We start from the raw sequence: 21,372 nt of genomic DNA, 5'->3' as shown, positions 1-21,372 counted from the left end.
AATCATTTACAGTACAGTACAATTTTCCATTCAAATGTACTAGCATGATTAAGAATACTGTAGCTTAAGAAAACTGTCTTATCTCCATTGAACTAAGGAGTAAATTATTATGTGAGTATGAAGATGAACATGGCTGCCATGGTGTATTGACTTTGTGCTATCAAAATCGAGTAACTTTCTCCACATCTTTATCACTTTTGGCAAACTGATCATCTGTGAATTCAGTGTTGTCAATTCCCATCTTCTCATCTGACTCAGCCTTTTCTGTGAACTCAGATGCCTGTAAGGGATAGAGAACATAAGGTAAGGCATTTTATGGGCAATTTGTTTTACTTAAGATATAGTTAGTTAGTTAGTTTCTTTCGGCCATGATATAACAGCTGAACATTCAGAATAAAGGCAACAAGATAACTATTGGCGGAAAAAGTATGGGCTGAAGCCGAAGCGTAGGCTATTATGCACACCTTATTAACATTCAAATTAATCTTCACAAAAGAAAAAAAAGGAAACAAAAGAGCAAAATATAGAAAACCAAAGTATCAACCATGCTGCAAATCTTATACAGTACATATCAGAACAAACGAAACTGAAAAAAAAGAAACATTTGGCTACACATCAGTTCTTCACGTCTTGATGTGTCAAGACAGGTTGGATTCACACCGAGTGCTCGTGCTCACAAGAAGCATTATGTATCCAGGTATAGCAGAAAGTGATGCACCTCTGCACTTTTGAAAACACGCAAATGAGCAAAAAACTGGCTGAGCTATCAGGCACCCCATATATCAGAATTTCCACCCCAAAACAATGATTGTATTGTGAAACATAATTTCCACCTCCTAGAATCTTCTAGCATTGATTTGATCCATATGGACCAGTCTCTTTACCTGTGAACTGCTGAACCATTTGAAACAGACCAGGTCATTCTTGGTCACAAACAAATTCGAGTTCAGCTTCTCCTGCTTACAGCCACCTACACACACACACACACACACACACACACACACACACACACACACACACACACACACACACACACACACACACACACACACACACACACACACACACACACACACACACACACACACACACACACACACACACACACACACACACACACACACACAAATGAACATCTAACTGGAATTGTTTTGTTGCAGCATATTGAACATGTAGACCAAATCATCTGTGTTTTGTCTCCATAGGGTACTTGGCTTAGAGGAGGGATAGCTCACCTGTGATGCTGCTCACTATGAGGCCAACAATCAGCGTGCACAGAGTGCCCACAGGACAGAAATAAAGGTAGGACAGAAAATACCATGTGTCTGCCAGGGCTGGTCTGTAACTGAGAGGGAGGGAGCACATTGGATCAGCCATTGCTCCCGCATGTGCGACCCAAAGGACATTTATGCTTATTACACTTTTATGTTTATAGCATATTCTAATAATTATGCCACAGATTCTACTCTGTATTTACATGTGTTGTAGTCAAATACACTTCATATGAAATACAAGTGTCTTTGTGTCTTCATTCATCATTGCTATTACCACTGTCAAAGACCTACACAGTTTAACTTGTGCTCTTCTGCAGTAAACTGAGGTGACGATAATGAGACTCACTCAGGCTGAGCACTGGTCCATGATGGAGCAATGGTTGTAAAGTTCTGGCTCAGTGTGCTGTTGCAGGTGTTGATGAATAATGGGAGGGGGTTAGTCTTCTCATCTGAGGGTGGGTACATCTGGGCTCCGATACCCACCCACAAAGTTATAATCAGGCCAAAGATTAAACCCGCAAGACTTCCCTATTCAAGAGAACACAATTACAATAATGTCATACCAATATACAAGCTTTTAATCATTTTACCAGAATCTTTGAATTGATCTGAATGTTTCATCAGTCCCATAAGTGTGTGTGTGTGTGTGTGTGTGTGTGTGTGTGTGTGTGTGTGTGTGTGTGTGTGTGTGTGTGTGTGTGTGTGTGTGTGTGTGTGTGTGTGTGTGTGTGTGTGTGTGTGTGTGTGTGTGTGTGTGTGTGTGTGTGTGTGTGTGCGTGCGTGTGCGCGCGCGCGTGTGCGTTCTGCTAGTGTTAGGGAATACTTACTGTTGGGTTTGCTGTTCGGAAAAAGAGTCCCAATAAATAAAGACCAAGGAGAGGGCCGCTATTCCAAATACAGACAGAGCTGCCTAAAAGAAGAAAACTGTCAGAGGGAATTGAATGTAATCCTTAACTAGAAAAAGTGCTCCTCGGAGCACAGGTCTCCGCCAGGTCAGGTAAGTTATTGTGGCCTCCTGGTGGCGCTATAATAGGCCAATGTGAAAAGGGTGGCATTTCTTCCTCGGCCTAGTGGGAATGTGCGTGCAAATTTTCACGGAAATCGCACACCGCGTTCATGATTTCAGACATTTTGTTCAAAACGGACCAATCCTGCAAACTTAGTCAATCAGGATGGAATATGAAATATCGGACAGATGCGTCTTGATCACATGACTATAGAGATACTGTGTACCGATTTGTGTGATGTTTGGATAAAATCTGAAGGATTAATATCCAAAAATATATTTGACATAAGTCGGCCTCCTGGTGGCGCTGTAAAAAGCAGATGTGAAAAATGCAGTGCAGATCTTTTTCCTTGGCCTCTAGGGAGTAGGCGTGCAAAGTTTCACGCAGATCGGTGCAGTTATAGTTAAAAATGCAAATCGGCCTGTTATAGCGCCACCATGAGGCTGATGTGAAAAGTTTTAAGTGCCATTTCTTCCTCGGCCTAGTGGGAATGTGCGTGTGCAATTTTATGCAAATGGCAAGCTGCGTTCATGATTTGAGGCAGTTTGTTCAAAACGGACCAATCCTGCAAGCTTTGGATGGTAACCTTAGCCAATGAGGATGGAATATGGGAAATCGGACAGATCAGGGTTGATCACATGACTATAGAGATACTGTGTACCGATTTGCATGAGGTTTGGTTAAAAACTGTAGGAGTAATGGGAAAAAATGGGTTTTGCACAAATCGGCCTCCTGGTGGCGCTATAACAGGCCCATGTGAAAAATTTGATAATAAATAAAGTGTATTATTAACAACTCAAAATATGGCATTTACTGATTAATGATCATTTGTGTTTTTTCCATAACTGCTTGGATCTCTCTTTGTGAAACAGGCCTCCGTATCTGTGTAAACGGTGCAGAAAAGGAGGTATTTTGGTGAACTGCGATGACACCTGCCGTCGGTGGACCCGTGGGCTACACACCTCCTGAGGGTGGCTGGGGTTGGATGGTTGTGGTTGGGGCCTTCATCTCCATTGGATTCTCCTATGCCTTTCCCAAGTCCATCACCGTCTTCTTCAAAGAGATCGAGGTCATTTTCGATTGCACCAGCAGTCAGGTGTCCTGGATATCATCCATCATGCTGGCAGTCATGTACGGAGGAGGTGAGCTGTGTGGGCAAAGTGCAACCAGGCAACCATGTGGTTTGGGCATTCAAGAATTTACCATTAAGCTAATTTAAGTACTTGCAGATTTAAAGATTTAGGTAGGCCTATATCATTTCCGCTACTCATTTACAAGAACAGTCAAGTGATTTTGCTACAGTAAATCTGAGCATTTTCCTAAAATGATTGACTGATTTGGGTTTTGGACAAAGAGTTATTAACAAACTATGAAAGCTGAGAGTTATTAACAAACTGTTACACAAAAGGGTCCACTAGTCCTTCCTTCTTAAGTACATGTACGGGATATCCCATCAGCAGAGCTTAGTGGTCCAATTGTACCATTCAAATGAATAGAAAACATGCCACTGTTTCATTTGTAGTTGTGCACTTATTTTTGGTCATCTACAGGCTGCAACTGTTGATTGTGTCACAGTGCAATGTTAAGATTGAGAGTATTGTCAAAAATAAGACAGACTCAAATCAAACCCTGCTTGTTGAAATGAAGTGAAGTGGAGCTTCTAAAATGCTGAATGTAGAATGTAGAATGTCCTCTACTGTGTTGTGCAACAGTATCCATCTCTGGAGAACATGAATGGGCTTTAGCCTTCTGTCCACTATAGCAGATGAATGTTGTCCTTCATAGGGGACAATGATAAGGATAGGTGCTTGCATAGAGTGGAAGACCAAAGCTGATGTTTGGGCTTGAATGCAATGCTGAATGATGTCAGCCACTCAGGTGTTGATTTTCAGCTGCATTATACCGTATTCAAAGGGACTCCCTTTGTCCTACAAGATGCCCATGGAGCGACATCAAAGGACTGTCCTACATTAAACTTTTGCTTACTATGAAGTTAGTTAAATTGATATTGGTATAAACTGTACCCTATTTAATCTCAGGAAATGTAAGTAAAGTTGCTTTTTAAAAAGAAAACTATGTTATACAGCTTCAATTTCAACTTAAGCAATTTCATTCCATTGTATTTATCACCATTGTACTAAGTCTAATGATCACATATTCATTGCATTCAAAACAGGAAGTTTAGCTATAAGCCCTCATTACCCTAGTATGTAACTGCCATGTTTCCTGTAAAGCAATCAGTGCTGCGTATTGTTCAGCAACAATATTCCTTTTAAAAAGCAGCACTTAACCCGACTGTTAACAGTAAAGTATACAGTATATTTTTTTTAGGCAAGCTTTTATGTTTATGTGTTTGTGTTGTGGAAGTGTTGGAAGAACCTCTTGAAGGGTTAATAGTTCTCAGTGCTTTCCTCTTTTAATAGTGCATTGCGTGTTTGATTGGCACTGGACTGGACACTTGAGTAGCAGTACGTGATGAACACAGGGGTTGTGTAGGCTTATCTCTGACCTTTGTTCAGTGCCAGAACATGCCAGTGAGATTTGTACCAGGATGGCAATTCACTCCTAAAAAGCAAAGGTTATGGACTACAGTGAACTGTCTGTTTAGTTGCATAAATCAAAACAAGCCTAGCAAGTTAGGGTTTTATTTAACTATGAAGCAATGTATTCTATTTTAGTCAGCCTGTTAGAGTTTCTGAGCACACCTCTTCATGAGAGGTTCATTAACCACCTGCTGTTCTGCAAGGTACTTTTGTACTCCTTAAATTTTTTATTCATTACACTCATAATTCTCTACATTTGTTCTGTATCCAACCTTTTTATCTTGAGCAACTCTCCCTACGCGATGGAAGGAAAGAACTAATTGTTAGAGTGTGCGCTGCCTGCTTTACAATCTAAAAACCCTTTGTCTCGCTCTGTGCTGGCAAATGAGTCTGGACAACCTCTAAACAAAAACTGTCAGACTCTGTTTAAGTTAATTGGGCAGTGCAGGGATTTGGCAGGCTGACTGAAACATCTTCTACATAAATCCTCGTTCTCATTTCGACCTGTTATTATAAGACAGAGACAGAGAAGTTATTCTGCCAATATATGCTATATATATTTTACAGGGGAATTGGCATTCCAGGGAAATTGAAAGGGGAGTTTTTGCTTGTTTTCACTGTCCCCCAGGCAATTCTATAGAATCAACGCTAGAGGGCAATGCAAGCCAGACATGAGCCCCACACCACACACCCACGCATGCACACGCGCACAAACGAGCACGCACACACGCATGCGCACACACACACACACACACCCACCCGCGAACAGCCTTATTCCATGCAGTGCGTGTGTGTGTGTATATATATATATACATATATATACATATATATAAATATATATATATATATATATATATATATATATATATATATATATATATATATATATATATATATATATATATATATATATATATATATATATATACATACATACACACTTGTGATAGAGAAGGGCTAAATAAACTGTAATCGAAAGTGTGCACTCACGCTTCCTCACTCACGCTTGCACACACACACACACACACACACACACACACACACTCACACAGTGTTTTCAGTGGCCTTTTCCGAAAGTGTTAGAATTCAATTTAAGTAGGGTCCTGTAACGGATTTGTTTTCCTGCAAAATGGAGGAACCTGTGAACCATAATATATTGATGCCATTACACTTTGTTTTCTTGTTCTTGTTTTCTTTGACATGAGAGATCACATTAGTAATGGTTTGAAAGGACAGTTACTGCAGTGCAGCATTGACAGCAATGATTGCAGAAGTTGTATGAATTCACTACACAACAGCTGTAGCATTGATGCCCTCTAGTGGTCAAATGTAACCTTTTTATTTATGGAGCGATTTGATTATGGAGCTATTTGCCAATGTTTGCACTGTGTGTGTGTGTGTGTGTGTGTGTGTGTGTGTGTGTGTGTGTGTGTGTGTGTGTGTGTGTGTGTGTGTGTGTGTGTGTGTGTGTGTGTGTGTGTGTGTGTGTGTGTGTGTGTGTGTGTGTGTGTGTGTGTGTGTGTGTGGGGGGTCTAGGTCCTATTAGTAGCATCCTGGTTAATAAATATGGGAGTCGCGCTGTTATGATAATGGGAGGATGCCTGTGTGGAACAGGCCTCGTTGCTGCCTCTTTCTGCAACTCTATTCAACAACTATACTTCTGTATCGGAGTGGTGGGAGGTACGTCGTAAATAATTTTCATACTTCTCATGGTTCACTCATGGTTTATTGATCTCTGTCACCATCTAGTGCCCTATTAAAGAATGTAACTGTTACAGAATGAGATATTATGTATTTATATATTATAACTAAAGATGTGTTATTGTCAATACAAATATACAGCTAACTTTTCCATTGATCTCTTTGTCTATTTTGTAGGTCTAGGATTGGCATTCAATCTTAACCCTGCCCTCACAATGATTGGAAAGTACTTCTTCCATAAACGGCCCATAGCTAATGGAATTGCCATGGCTGGAAGCCCTGTCTTTCTTTCCACATTGGCTCCTTTAAACACCTGGTTCTTCGACCAGTTTGGTTGGAGGGGGAGCTTTCTCATCCTAGGAGGGTTGCTTCTAAATTGCTGCGTTGCTGGTGCCCTGATGCGACCAATAGGACCAAAGCCTGTGCCACCTGTCCAAACTACAGAGAGGAGGACTGTGTCACAGGTCATGAACAGCTTCATTGACTTCAGTCTGTTCAAACACCGTGGCTGTATATCCTGGGTAATTTTATCCTGTTCTTCGGCCTATTTGCGCCCCTGGTGTTCCTCAGTAATTTTGCAAAGAATTTACACATCCCCAAAGAGAAGGCAGCTTTCCTACTTTCTGTGCTGGCTTTTGTTGACATGGTTGCCCGGCCCTCCATGGGCATGATCGCCAACACCAAATGGGTCCGCGCCAGAATCCAGTATTACTTTGCTGCTTCTATCTTGTTGAACGGCGTGTGCCATGTATTTGCCCCTTTATCAGTGACTTACACAGGCTTTGTCATCTACGCTATGTTCTTTGGCTTTGCCTTTGGCTGGGCAAGTGCAGTACTGTTTGAGACCTTGATGGACCTGGTGGGGACGCAACGCTTCTCCAGTGCTGTTGGACTAGTCACAATTGTGGAGTGTGGTCCTGTATTGCTGGGGCCTCCTTTACTTGGTGAGTGTATTGTTATTAATGGGATTGAACATGTATCTATCTATCTATCTGAAATACAACAGTATTTTTATGATATTTGTTACATGACTGACAATGATAAAATGATAGTAATAGCCTACATCTCTTTTGATCTCCACAGGGAAGTTCAAGGACGTCTATGATAGTTACACGTACACCTACCAGGGCTGTGGAATCATCCTCATCGTTGCCAGTGTGTTCCTGTTTGCAGGAATGGGACTCAACTATCGGCTTCTGGACAAAGAGAGAAAAGAGGAGGAGAGGATGGCCAAGGTGAAAGGCAGAGGAGAGGGGTCCAGTAAGGGCAGTGCTGCCAGAGAGGTGGCAGAGGTTAAGGCTGCAGAAGACACAGTCTAACTCAGTGCTTTACTGTGTACTGTTGCCAATTAGATGTGATATGATATATGAATAGTATGAAATATTGATGCTTGTCTTCAGCAGTATTCAGGAAAACATTGTAATGCACATTTTATGCTACTGTTTGATGCTGCAGTATCAGATGCCCCTGCAATATATTGATGTACTTCAAACAATTACAATATAATTGATGTACTTCAAACAATTGCAGTCTATGACCTTTTTTGAAAGTTAATGCATTTGTGAAAGCACTTGATCACAGTATTTGGTTTGCTTGTTTTTTTTAATCTCTCTCCCTCTAACCCCCCCTCCCTCTTCTGGGACACTTTTGTAAAAAGAAAATGTACATAAATAAAAGTATTTGAAAGGACCAAGTGGCACTAATAACTCCCAGAATATCTTCCTGAAGGTTATTCTTATACTTTGTTTGCATATCCCATTAATAAACATGCTGGGCCTTGGGTCCTGAAGGCCTATATTGTTTCAATATCACTGAACTATGGTCACAAATAAACTGAACATGTGAGCACTGACATTCATTGTACAGTGTATGTTTTTGTGTGTGTGTGTGTGTGTGTGTGTGTGTGTGTGTGTGTGTGTGTGTGTGTGTGTGTGTGTGTGTGTGTGTGTGTGTGTGTGTGTGTCGCAGTGAGAGAGAGAGAGAGAGAGAGAGAGATGGATGGATGGATGGATGGATACATACAACTCTGCCTTATCCCATTACTATCTTACAATATAGTAGTTCAGCCCTATTTAAACATTGGCTATTTGTCGCGATGCCACGAGTTGTGAGCTTGTAGATAGATCTGCTATTTAAAAAAAAAAGATTTTTATGCGTTTTAGACATAATATGCAACTTGTGAAACTGGACACATTACTTTTGGTACTTTAAGTATATTTTTATGCCAATACTTTTGTACTTTTACTCAAGTTATTTTGAATACTGGACTTTAATAAAGTATTTAAAAAAAACAAAGTATTAAAAAGTAGTAAAAAGAAATGTGGACGTATTTCCAATTTTCAGTACTTTTACTTCTACTCCACTAGCTTACATCTCAAAGGCAAATATAGTACTTTACTCCACTACAATTATTTGAAAACTTTAATTACTAGATTTTCATTATTATTACAAAACACACATTAACCACTTCACCCTATATATCTATTTCGGCCATTTGTAAATAGCAGATCTACAAGCTCACAATGCATCGCACAGTGTGAGCTTGCAGATCTGCTATTTTAAAAATATTTTTTATACATTTTGTGAACCTGTGAAATGGAACATTCTGCATAATGAGTACTTTTACTTTTAGTACTTTAAGTATTTTGATGCCGATACTTAAGTACTTTTACTCAAGACATTTTTTAATACGGGACTTCTACTTGTAACAGAGTAGAGTATATCTACATTGCGGTATTGAAAATGTGAGTACTTTTTCCACCACTGCGCGAGGCGCATTTCAAAATCAACTTCTCGCGATGCGTCTGCGGTTCTGGTAATCAGCCTCCTCCCTGCGCTCGCGCTGCACCTGACCTAACTGCTGGCAGTCCGCCTGTTCATCGGATCAAAAACCCGCAAACTATCATTAATAACTATCCTTAACTCTAATTTAGCGTTTGTTTTGGAGTTATATTCCACTTGGCTGATTATTATGTCCTTTAAAGTTGTTGACTTGGGTTAAAGGTTAGCTATTTCGTCGTTGTTTTATAACGTCACTATAAATGACTGATGAGATAATTTGACAGTTGATTTCTTTTTTTAATGCGTAGCTGCTAACTAGATTAACAGCTATAGCCGTCAGTTGTGTACGTTATTCTAACTGTTTAGATTAAAGCGATTTCAGTTTAATTTGACCAGAAAGCCTTACAATTTTAATTTAGTGTTAGTTTAAGGGGAGGGTGTAAGTATAAGCCTTGATTTATATCCGTCTGTTCGGCAAGCGACACCGTTGTAGTTGTAGCCTACTACGCAGTTTAATTATACCAATGGTTAAAACTCTTATGACGTTGTAGGAGTTTTGATGGTGTTGCTCGCCGCAAATAGCAGATTTACAAGCTCACAATGCTCTTTGTTGTGAACTCGTTTCTTGTGTAGCTATTGCCATGTTGTTGTGTGTAGTGGTGGAAAGTACTGTACTTAATTACACATTTGAGGGATTTTTACTTTACTGGAGTATTTCCAATTTTCAGTACTTTCTTCTACTCTATTTTTTATTTACATCTAAGAGGCAGATATTGCACTTTTACTCCACTACATTTTTTAAAAAACTTTAATTACTTTGTAGATTTCGATTATTATTACAAAACATGCATTAGCCATGTCAGCCCTTTATACATTTCGGCCATTTGAAAGATCTACAAGCTCACAATTGTGAGCGTGTAGATCTGCTATTTTCAAAATATTATTTATACATTTGAAAACATTGGTAACTTTTGGTACTTTAAGCACATTTCGATGCCAACACGTTCGTACTTTTACTCAAGTAAATTAAAAATTCCGAGTATTTCTACATTGCAGTATTGATACTTTTATTTAAGTAAAAAATGTGACTACTTTTTCCACCACTGTGTGTAGCTATTGCCATGTTGTGTGTATTGTCCTGTCCAGGATGGAGAAGGACAAGCCATTCAGCTTCACTCTGTTGGTGCCTCCCAGGACAGGAGGACACCCAGTTAAACCTCAGGAACCTGTGAATGACTGTGGAGGGTTCATGCAAACATTGCAGCAGGCATGTTCTCCTGAAGGGTTTAATACATCATACATAAATGATATAATACTGTACTCTAAATAAATGAGTGTAACAGCAAGGTTAGCCAAATCAGTTACCAGAGTAGGAGTATTAATCTATGGTACGGTAAATTATTAATACTACTATTATGTTTTCCCACTAGAGCTACAGTAAATGTGTTGACAAAGAGCGTGCTTCTTCTCAGAGTCTGGTTCTTCCCAATTCAAGCATGGCTTTGCCAACTAAACCTACCAGAACAGGTACAGTACTGTATCTTTAATTTTGCACCACACAACATTTAATTTCAAAATTTCATCTACCATTATAAAATACTGCACATTTTTTAATTATCATGGTTTATTCTGTTTTCTTTAAAAGATGTTCCCAAGATGAGAGTTGTTCCGGCTATGGAAAAAGAGGTGGTAAGAAATGTGGAAGAAGTACTTACTATGGTAAGTAACTAGGCCATTACAACAACTGTATCCCCCTATTTGTTTGTTCATAATCCTACTTGTGTAATATTTCCCAGGATAATGACAACCCTGCACAGCTGTATTCCAAGGCATTTGAAGAAGTTGAGAAAATAAAGTCTTGGAAAGTCAAGGTTGATGCTGAGACCATGCAAAAAGAGAGGAGACTGCAAGAAAACAAAAGAACTATTGAAAACCAGCGAAAAGCTATTCACGAATTACAGGTCTGTGCATTCAATAATATGACATGCCTATTATTGTTTTTAATATATCAATGGATAATTAAGGAAAAAATCTTCAGTTTTAGTTCACCCCCCTTTGGCGTGGTTGCATGTCAAACTGCATTGCTGTACTATGTTGCTCTTTCTGAAATTTACAGTTTGGAAGTGAAAGTCTCAGCATAAAGTTGGAGGAACAGCTCACCGAAAACGAGGATTTGAGGAACAAGTATATTTTCAAATTTTTGTTTAGTTTTGTTTAAAAGAAAAATCTATATTTAACTGTTGGCTCAGTACAAGCTCATTCAACTTTAAATTTTGATTTATGGTGTGGCTTCTCTATGCAGGAATAATGTTACACGAAACTTGTGTAATATACTGAAGGATACCTTTGAACATTCGGTTGACCGCATACATTTATGTAAGTAAAATATGTCAAGTATGCCAAGAAACAGATTTTTCATTCTTCTTTTAAAATAATTACACATTGACATTTAACATTTCCTTGCTATTTTAGTTGAATCTGAAAGAGAGGAAAGCCATAATCTCTTTCTTCAAAATGACGAGAATATTCAGGTAAACATTTCTAGGATATTAAAACCAGACGTAAGTGACTACAAATACATTACAAAGTTGGTTCTAATAATAAAACTTTTCCTATAGAGAATGATTGCTGCATTTGAGGACCTTCGCGTTCAAGCAGAAGCTGATCAACATCAAATGCAGAAAGGTACTTATTTAGTGAATGCTTTGCAGGCTTTCCCTCACTCTGGAAACCACAGAGACTTGAAGACTCCTTCTTACAACCATGAAAATCAAATGCATATTAAATTGAAATTATAAATGTATAAATATGTCCATGTAAATAGTATTGATAGTGTCATGTCAAGGAAAATTATGTGTTGTAAATTTGACTATAATTTGATGAAGACAAATTATAATTTTACTAATTATTTTGGTATTTTTCAGTTAAAGAGGCTCTACTGCAAGTTGAAGGCCTGAAGGATCATTTTCAGCAAGAATATAACATGGAACATGAAGAGGTTAGTAAAAAGAAGGAAAAAAATATAATTTTAACAGTGCCTATGACCATCGGATAATAAGACTAGTTAAATAATGGGGATACACTCCTTCACAGGCTGCAGTACTTCAAATTAAGTTGAAGGATAAGGAGACTGAACTCCAACAAGTCTCTGTTAAACTTCATGACACCAAGGAGAGTTGCAAACAACTGCAAGAGTCAGCAAGTAAGATTGATATTTCAAGATAATGAGCTGCTATTAACCACTTTAACCCTATATACTACTGACTTTTTTATACTCTTAACTGAAAATAGCCGATGTAAAAGCTCACAACACATCCAATTTCAACGCTTTGTGAGCTTGTAGATCGGCTCTTTTTGCAGAATGTTAGACTATTTTTGCCAAATGTTCACCTATCATGAGTCATGACATAACCAAAATAGAGTTGCTAGGGTTCAAGTGGTTAAATAAAAATGCAATAGTATCATGAAATAAATGGTGGCCAATAGAGAGTGCTATAGTACTATACTGTATTTCAGTTATTCTCTACTTTATGCTCTACTAACTTGTAAGAATTAAAACATCTTCCCAGCATGACCCAAACTACTAAAACACTATAGAAAGATATGATGGATCATATTAATTATTATTTACTAACCACCTTACAGACCAACACTATGAACTTCTGCAATGCTCAAAAAAGGAACATGACTCGCTTCTTCTAAAACTAAAACATGCAGAACAGCGTGTTAAAGAAACAGAGGTAAGTCATGTTATGTCTTAAGCACTGAATTACAAATAAGTTGTATGGCGCACTAACGTTGTTCTTTCTCAAAAGGAAAATCAGATTGCTATCGCCAGGGCGCTGGAACAGAACAAAGAGGAATCTGCTGATATTATTTTCAGAAAAGACTCTAGCTTGATGGAACTCAACAAAGTCAAAGATGAACTAGAAGATAAGCTGATTGAGATTCAAGCCACTGCCCAGGAGTTGCAGAACTCACTAACACTTGAAAAAGAAAGGTATGATTGTACTGCACAGACAGTTGTCAATATACGTTACGCTTGTGTAAACAAGGATTAACACTGTTAATTACATACCGTATATTTTTGCTGTTATTTCAAGGGCCATGGAGCTTGAGGTTCAACTCGCAACAATCAGCAAGGAGCTAGAAAACAAAACTGTAGCTCTGGGTAAGCAGCATTTAGTGAAATGTGTTGATTTTCCATTGATGTTCTCTACCTGTGAAATTAAGAGAAAATATTTTATCCATTAGGAAAAATCCTGGCGCAATGTGAACAGAAAAATGGGCAGATCAAAATCGTTGAGGATGAACTGGTAAAGATTTGCTAGTGTGCTTAGCTCCTACAGCATTTCACATAATATGTGTTAGTTGGCTGAAGACTAAATTAAATTGTTTTTAGATCTTAAAAACAAAATCCATTGCATCTCTGATGGAGAAGATTGAAGTTATTGAGATCAGACTAGAAGAACTCAAAGCTGAGCTTTCAAGGAAAAATGAAGAAGCCAAGCTTATCCAGGTAATGCAAATGCACACCTCATCTCAGAATTAATAATAATAATTGTCTGAAGTTGTTTTGAAATGTCTGTTATTTAATTTCAGTTAGTGTTGTAATTCAATACTAGTAATTGATGTATTTTTCTTGCCACACAGAATAAAGTTGTAATGTTGTCTGCTGAGAAAATTCAGCTGGAGAAGGCTTGTGAGGAGGTGGAAAACACGCACAGTGATTTAAAGCAGAAGACTAACATGACTGAGGTTTGGTTTGACCACATTTAACAAAATTCTCTCCATACTTTCATTAGATACTGTACCGTGCGCCAGCAACACAGGCGCGAACAATTGGGGATAAACAACTTGCTTATTCAACTATGTGAATCATAGCGTCTGAGTCTGGTTTTAAAATGCAGAATTTAAGTGAATAATCCATGCATAGTGCTGGATTTATTTCACAGAAGTTATTTCTATGATTGCTGCCAATTAAAGATGGCTGTTCCACACTTTAACATTAACTAGAGGCATTACCACCTAATGTTCTTGGTATGTTTCCTACTTGCAGATAAAACTACAGGAAATGGATGGCAGGTTATCTGTTGAACTGAAGAGAAATGAAGCCACCATGCTTGAGATGAAACAACTGAAGAGCGACATAATGCTACATGAGTGAGTACAGTATATATTGTACATATACAGTCTCACATTGGATGATACATTTCATTATGATATGTTCATTGAATATTTCGGTAATGTCTTGTCCAGGGCAAAGTATAAAGAACTATTATCAGGATTTAATGAACTGCAACTTGAGAGGGATACCATTCAGGAGCAGGTTGAGAGTGGATCATCTGAAGTAAAGACTCTTGAGGATAAGCTGAAAGTGTGTAAACAAGTTCAATATGCCTGTGTATATCGTAAATGTCTATTGTTCTTAATTAAAGATTTTCTTTGACAAAATGCAAATGTAATGACAAAATATAAACTTATTTAACCGATCAGACGAGCAAGGAAAAGGGTATGAACCTCACCAAGGAAATGAAAAGACTGGAAGAGGAGAACCACTGTTTACGGTTAGTTTGTACGCTTGACCCATACATTTAATTACCTGGCATTATGTATTGTGTCCAGTTATGCTTAGAGACATTGAATACTGTTGTAATTTTAAGTTGTTTCATTCAATAGAGAGGATGTCATCTCACTGAACACCAGAATTGAGGAACAGTGTCAAGAAACTGAGAACTTGCAAAGGAACACTACAGAAAATGTAAGTGATTGTCAGCTGTCCTTAAACAAATGTATCGGTGCTGCCGGGCAGAAACCTTGTATCTCCATATTTCAACTTTTGATGTTCATCCATAAATGAATGCCCTACTTCGTCGTACAACAGTGTCATGCAAAAGTAGCAAAAATAGTTGATCTACAAGCTCACAACGTGTCAAGCTTGTAGATCGGCTATTTTCGCTGTCCGAAACACATTGGAAGCGGTTAAGTGTGTCTGTGGGTTTTACAAATATTGGAATATAAATAATAACTACATTTGGAATCCATTTTAACACAGGTTATTTAATTTTTTCATTTCCTGAAAAGTAACAGTTTTGGATATAGGAGTTTCCCACATGACAGTGACAATATGATTATTACTATCTTAAGAAACACAAAATTCCATGGAAGGTCTGTCAGTATTGGTGATATCTTGATTCTTTTAAATTTTGTCTCATTTCTAGTGTGAAGATTTGCAAAAGGAATTTAAAAAAAAAGAAAAGCAGATCAAAGCAGTTGAGTCAAAGGTAAGAACGTTTGGAGTAATACTTATACTGTAGCTATTATTATTGTACTGTTTTTCAGGAATAATCAAAATACTTTGACTTTCAGCTTTCCATCTTCAAGACCAAATTTGAGGCTAAATCCAATGAATATGAGGAATGCCACAAAGAGGTTTGTAGTGGATATGAAAATACATTCAGATACTTAACTGCTAGTTCATTTATTTAACGCTTATCTTGTTTGTTTTCAGAATAAAATGCTTAAGAAGCAAGTGTCAAAAGAGATTTCGAAATCCAGTCACCTTCAAGATGAGGTATGTTATGAGCCCCGTGATGCTAGTCAATAAATCGCTGAACCTTCCTCTCTTCCCACAATGTAATGTAAATGTGGGCTTTTCTTTTGATTATAGATCAGCAATCTAAAAGAAGAGACCCTTAATCTTAAAAGCCTGAATGAGGAAGAACAACTAAAATTGGTTGAAGATCTCTCATCCAAATCATCCTTTGCAGAGGAGCTTAAGAACGAGGTTGTTCTTGAAATGTAGTTTTATGGGTTTTATAGTTTCTATTGTGTAGAAAAAGAAAAATCATACATATTCTCCTTGTGTAGGTGCAAAACCTCAGACTTGCAGCCACAGCAGCCATTAAGAATAAGGAGGACACTGAACTCAAGTGTCAGAACAAAATAGCTGATATGGTTGCACTGATGGAAAAACACAAGGTGCGGTCAAGTTAATTTCTGTATTGGCCATCTTTGTCTTGTGTAGCTTAAATTCATCAAGCAATACTGTATGAGTATGAATTTTGTTTTGTTATTAGAGTCAGTATGACCGAATGGTTGAAGAGAAGGATGCAGAGCTTGAGGAAAAGAAGAGAAACGAGATGGAGAGTGTTGCCAGTAGGACATCACTGGTATGACGATGAAAAATTAAAATGGATTAACCAAGAGTCATTACCAACAGTGTATTTCAACACTGATTTGTTCTTTATTGTTGTTGTTCAGGAGTTTGAGCTTTCACATACTAAGACCGAAAATGATAGTCTGAATACTCAGCTGAAGAAAGAGATGGCAGAGAAGGTAATTTTGGTTATTAGTCTACCCATGAGTGCAATATATTTGTTAAATCGTTCTAATTCATTCATATTTAAGACAATTAAGTTTGAGTGACACTCTTTTCCAATGAATGTTAGGAAAAACTGCGAAATCAGTTAAATCAACTCGAAAAAGAAATTTCATCACTGAAAATAAGTGAACAATCGTCCAAACAGGTACACTACACATAATATGATCCCAGCTAATAAAAACCTCCTAACATTATTCTAATATCTACTGCGCATTACCCACTCACCATTGTTACAAAATGTGAGTTGCTTAAAAAAAAGCATGATGTTCACAGACTCCTCAGGAACCTTCTCTAAAGAGACATGTGTTGGACTCATTAAAGACAAGAAAAACTCCCTCCCAGAGAAAATGGCAAATAAATGCTGCAAATCCAAAGGTGAATGTAAGTTTGCTCTGTTTTGTTCAAGAGATGTTTTAGTAGATGGGTTTAGAAAATGGTGTAATTGTCTCCGCCAGGCCGAAAGGCATGGCGAGAGAGTATGTTTTACCCCCTGTCCGTCCGTCCGTCCGTGTGTCATTCTGTCATTTTGTGGACAGCTAATCTCTGGCACCGTTGGCTTGATCGCAGCGAAACTGTGCACACACACTCCCTGGATGCCAGAGCAGAACCTCTGCTCCAAATTTTTCACATGGGCCTTTTATAGCGCCACCAGGAGGCCGATTTGTGCAAAACATATTTTTGGACAGTACTCCTACAGATTTTGGCCAAAAATCCCCCAAATCGGTACACAGTATCTCTATAGTCATTAAAAGAAACGGCTCATTTCAGATTTTTCATATTCCATCCTGATTGGCAAAAATTGGCTTTCAAAGTTTGCAGGAGTACTCCGTTTCGAACAAAATGCCTCAAATCATGAACACAGCATGCAATTTCCGTGAAATTTTGCTCGCACATTCCCATTAGGCCGAGGAAGAAATGCCATTTGAAAATGTTCAAATCAGCCTCATGGTGGCGCTGTAACAGGCCGATTCGTGTTTTTACCTATAACTGCACCGATCAGTGTAAAACTTTGTATGCACACTCTCTAGAGGCCAAGGAAAAACCGTTGCCCTGCATTTTTCACATTTGCCTTTTATAGCGCCACCAGGAGGCAGACTTATGTAAAACACATTTTTTGATATTAAGCCTTCAGATTTGATCCAAATTTCACGCAAATAGGTACACATGATCTCTATAGTCATGTGATCAAGACGGATCTGTTTGATTTTTCATATTCCATCCTGATTGGCTAACATTGACATGTAATGTTTGCAGGAATGGCCCGTTTTGAACAAAATGCCGCAAATCATGAACGCAGCGTCCGATTGTGGTGAAACTTTGAATGCATATTTGCACTACGTTGAGGAGCAAATGCCACCCTTTTAACATTGGCCTGTTATAGCGCCACCAGCAGGTCAAATTTAGCAAAACACATTTTTAGAACAAAATGCCTCAAATCATGCATGCAGTGTCCGATTGCCGTGCACAGCCTAGGAATAAATGGCACCCTTTTCACATTGGCCTATTATAGTGCCACCAGGAGGCCATAATAACCTACCTGACCTGGCGGAGACTTGTGCTCCGAGGAGCACTTTTTCTAGTTTCTCCTTCATTTTTATGCAGGAAATGGCTGTGAATGCTCGAACGGTTCAACAATTTAACAGTTGAGTTCTGTACTGGTAACTTGTTTGACTAGTATTTTAACTGGCATTTATGGCTTTATGTTAAAGAATTCTGAGATCAACATCGTCAGAACCCCACTTGGGCATGCCACTAACTGGTTTGGAAATGTATCAAAGGTCAAGGTAAGAATTTGTTTGAGCGTCTTTATAGACCTCAATAATTTGTTGACTGTTCCCCAAATGAATATATAAACTCACAGAGCATACAATCATTTGGGGCTGTTATTAGTGCCATATCCAGCGTGTGAAATATAAATACCCTACAGCAACCAGTAGGTCCATTTAGCCATTTTGAAATCCATCTTGCAAATGATTTTGTCCATTTAGTGCCTTGCAATGTCTCCCTTTTGTTTCACATGCAAATACAGGTGTGGCCCAATAATAGCTAAAATAATAATGGAATAACACGTGGAAGCTCCAATTGCTCTTTATGTGTTGCTCTACTCTTTTTGATGTGCATAACATGGATAGTTTGTGACTGTATCGTTGATTTAAATAAAGCAATGATCTTGAGATTGCTTTGATGTCGGTGTGTGCCGAAATAATAGAAAAGGCGTTATCTGATAAAATAGGCTTTTCAATGTTGAGTAGTCTAAATAATTAGCAATTCTTTTTAGACCCCCTGTATGTTGCACTCTGGCCATAACCTGTATCATTCTGTATTGTCAAATGAGATAAATAATAATAATCATAATCATAATAATATAAGATAGATAGATAGTAAATAGACCCGCTTTGTAAATCTTCTGTGTCTAAGGAAAGTGACAGTGAAGCCAGCAAGACCCCTTCTCAGGACACCACAAAGGATCTCCATCCTTTATATACACCAAAAAACATGGTAAAACCTTTTACAATTTGTGTGATATCTTGCCATTCAGTCCACCATCTGAAGCTGCATAACATGATTGATAATACTGTAGCTCAATTTAACATTGTCTACCTTTTATGTCAAATGAACTTCAGAATGCAGATATCAAAACACCATCTTGGAGCACCACTAGTAAGAGTGGTACGACACCAAAAATCAAGGTAGAATCTGACAATATATAAAGAGACAATTCTCTGATGACAGAAAATGTTTACTCATTGTGTGGAGTTAAACAGCATGTGATCATAGTTTTTAGGATGTTTCTGTTTCATTGGAAATGGAGCAAGTGGATGTATGAGAAACTGACCGGTACTGTAGTCTGAATCGCTTCCTAGAGGCACGGAACACACACAAAAATATGTGTGTGTGTGTGTGTGTGTATATATATATATATATATATATATATATATATATATATATATATATATATATATATATATATATATATACAATTTTTTTAATAATATTATTTCTTATATATTAATATTTCTGAACTTCTAGTGTTAAACAAAACAAGTCAACAAATTCTAATATGTAATATCAGCAAAGTGCCTCCAGAGTGATCAAGTGAGATTTGATGTCCTGTTTTCCTGAGAGGTCTCAATCTGTGAATTACTTTGCAGTCCTACAGAATAAGAACACCCCCATCAACTGAGAAATCCACACCTTGGAAAAAGAGCATCCTGGAGCTTGACCCAAAGTCTGACAGCTCTGAACACGATACCCTGGTAAAGATAGTAATACTTCTATGACAGCAGATGTATTTTGTTTGGTTTATTATGCATTCAGATGAATTTCTGTGCAATCTTTTATTGGTGTGTTTTTAAGATTGCCTGTTCCTCTCCATGATAGGCTTTTGCACCTGAGCCAAGGTTATTTGCTCCACAGTCCAAGAAGGTAGTGTGATTTTGTTGATGTAATTTTTTTTAAATCAATTGTTATACCCATAATTGTAAAGAAGAAAGTCACTGGCATGTGTTGTGACTCACAGCTACTCATTCCTATTTCCAATCAAAAAGGGTATGTGTTTGTGTTTGTGTTTTTTGATTCAGAGCCCTGCCATTCATAAGTCACCAGGCAACTCCATGAAGCTGGCTGCAATGAAAAGGATGAGAGATGCTGGCTGGACTGCTGTCACTGGGACAGCTGACAGAAAGAAGAAGAAGAAGATCACAGAAAAAATCTTTTCATAGGTGTTCGTGTCATCTTTTAAGATGTGACTTTTCAACTGAGTTAGTAGATCTCTCAGAAGTTCACTAGTGTTCCCTAGAAAATCAGTTAATTATATAGTGTATTTCATACAGTAGTTCATACTGTATATGGTGTGTGGTGATTTTAGGTTCACCTTAGTTTAGACTAAGGTGAACGTGTTATGGAAATGTGGAAATATGGTAAATGTGTTATGGAGTTTTTTATAATTAATTTACTGTTGCCTAGTTGCTACCAATTTACCTTGTATTAATTCATTTCAAATGTGTGCTCAGTGCTGTTGCTGCATATGGTTGTTGTATTCCTTTTTCTTTACAGTTTGATATTGTTTATGGTTTCACTTTGTATGAAACAATTGTTATATTTGTATCTCTTTAATTTAATTTATGTAATTGTATTTACATTTGAATTCAATGTGATTTATTTGTCCTATATTAAAATATTGGACACAATATTGTACGCAATCTCACTTTATTCTCAACCATTATTAACCTGTAAAGTTAAAAGGTGAAATGACATGGTTCCATCTTTCCATGACATTGCTGAATAGAGAAGACACTTGATTGGTTAGCTAGCTAATAGTCGATGCCAGTGAAGCTTTTAATACATCCATTCAGTGAAAACATGTCATTTCAACACCTAGGATTCTTCTTCACTGAGGAACTCGGAATTGAGATTGTTCTATGGTGGTGGTTGGTTGATTGTCATAGACTCCATGGCCGTCATACAGTCCTCCAGAAATGACAAGAGTGTCATCTGCTGCAAAAAGATCTGCTGGAAATTTAAGTGCTCCTTAGCTAGTAATTACTAAGTTTTAATTGTTTGAATGATGAGCAGAATATTTAAATCCTTAGTTTCCTCAGTGTTGTAAAGAGATTAATGTAAGTACTGACATATGACATATCTGATTACATCTATGGAATATATACATTGATAATCCCAGT

General features: G+C 37.9%; 2 protein-coding genes across 2 annotated transcripts; both read left to right on the top strand.

Annotated features, from left to right (window-relative positions):
* Positions 1-3,206: 3,206 nt before the first annotated feature.
* Positions 3,207-8,214, top strand: LOC308083080 (monocarboxylate transporter 1-like; the record flags this gene model as incomplete). Its single annotated transcript, XM_080425216.1, is given in 5 exon segments — positions 3,207-3,423; positions 6,361-6,504; positions 6,703-7,034; positions 7,037-7,469; positions 7,609-8,214. Coding segments are annotated over 5 exon segments (1,362 nt in total). The 3' UTR covers positions 7,845-8,214.
* Positions 8,215-10,710: 2,496 nt separating this feature from the next.
* On the top strand, positions 10,711-20,690 carry LOC308082491 (uncharacterized protein). Its single transcript, XM_080424253.1, has 34 exons — positions 10,711-10,833; positions 10,952-10,995; positions 11,103-11,267; positions 11,423-11,490; positions 11,609-11,682; positions 11,779-11,837; positions 11,925-11,991; positions 12,231-12,304; positions 12,400-12,508; positions 12,952-13,046; positions 13,122-13,306; positions 13,410-13,477; positions 13,561-13,622; positions 13,709-13,825; positions 13,960-14,064; positions 14,366-14,469; positions 14,566-14,683; positions 14,803-14,873; positions 14,986-15,067; positions 15,528-15,590; positions 15,676-15,738; positions 15,818-15,880; positions 15,977-16,093; positions 16,177-16,287; positions 16,386-16,478; positions 16,570-16,644; positions 16,758-16,835; positions 16,964-17,071; positions 18,400-18,474; positions 19,109-19,189; positions 19,315-19,380; positions 19,843-19,947; positions 20,072-20,116; positions 20,272-20,690. Exons 1-34 carry the CDS (start codon positions 10,803-10,805, stop codon positions 20,410-20,412), a joined length of 2,982 nt encoding a protein of 993 aa, XP_080280379.1. The 5' UTR covers positions 10,711-10,802; the 3' UTR covers positions 20,413-20,690.
* The last annotated feature ends 682 nt before the right edge of the window (positions 20,691-21,372 follow it).

This window comes from Gymnoscopelus braueri (genome assembly GCF_963280865.1).
Source record: "Gymnoscopelus braueri genome assembly, chromosome: 3".
NCBI lineage: Eukaryota > Metazoa > Chordata > Actinopteri > Myctophiformes > Myctophidae > Gymnoscopelus > Gymnoscopelus braueri.
The sequence above is the reverse complement of the archived record's forward strand: the minus strand, read 5'-3'. Positions and strand labels throughout refer to the sequence as shown.

What these genes read in the sequence shown, in the direction of transcription:
- LOC308082491 (XM_080424253.1), top strand. Translation starts at nt 10,803, where the DNA reads ATGGCTTTGCCAACTAAACCTACCAGAACAG. An exon ending in GAGGAGAACCACTGTTTACG is followed by an intron (nt 14,874 to 14,985) that starts GTTAGTTTGTAC and finishes TTCATTCAATAG; the next exon opens with AGAGGATGTCATCTCACTGA. An exon ending in CAGAGGAGCTTAAGAACGAG is followed by an intron (nt 16,094 to 16,176) that starts GTTGTTCTTGAA and finishes CTCCTTGTGTAG; the next exon opens with GTGCAAAACCTCAGACTTGC.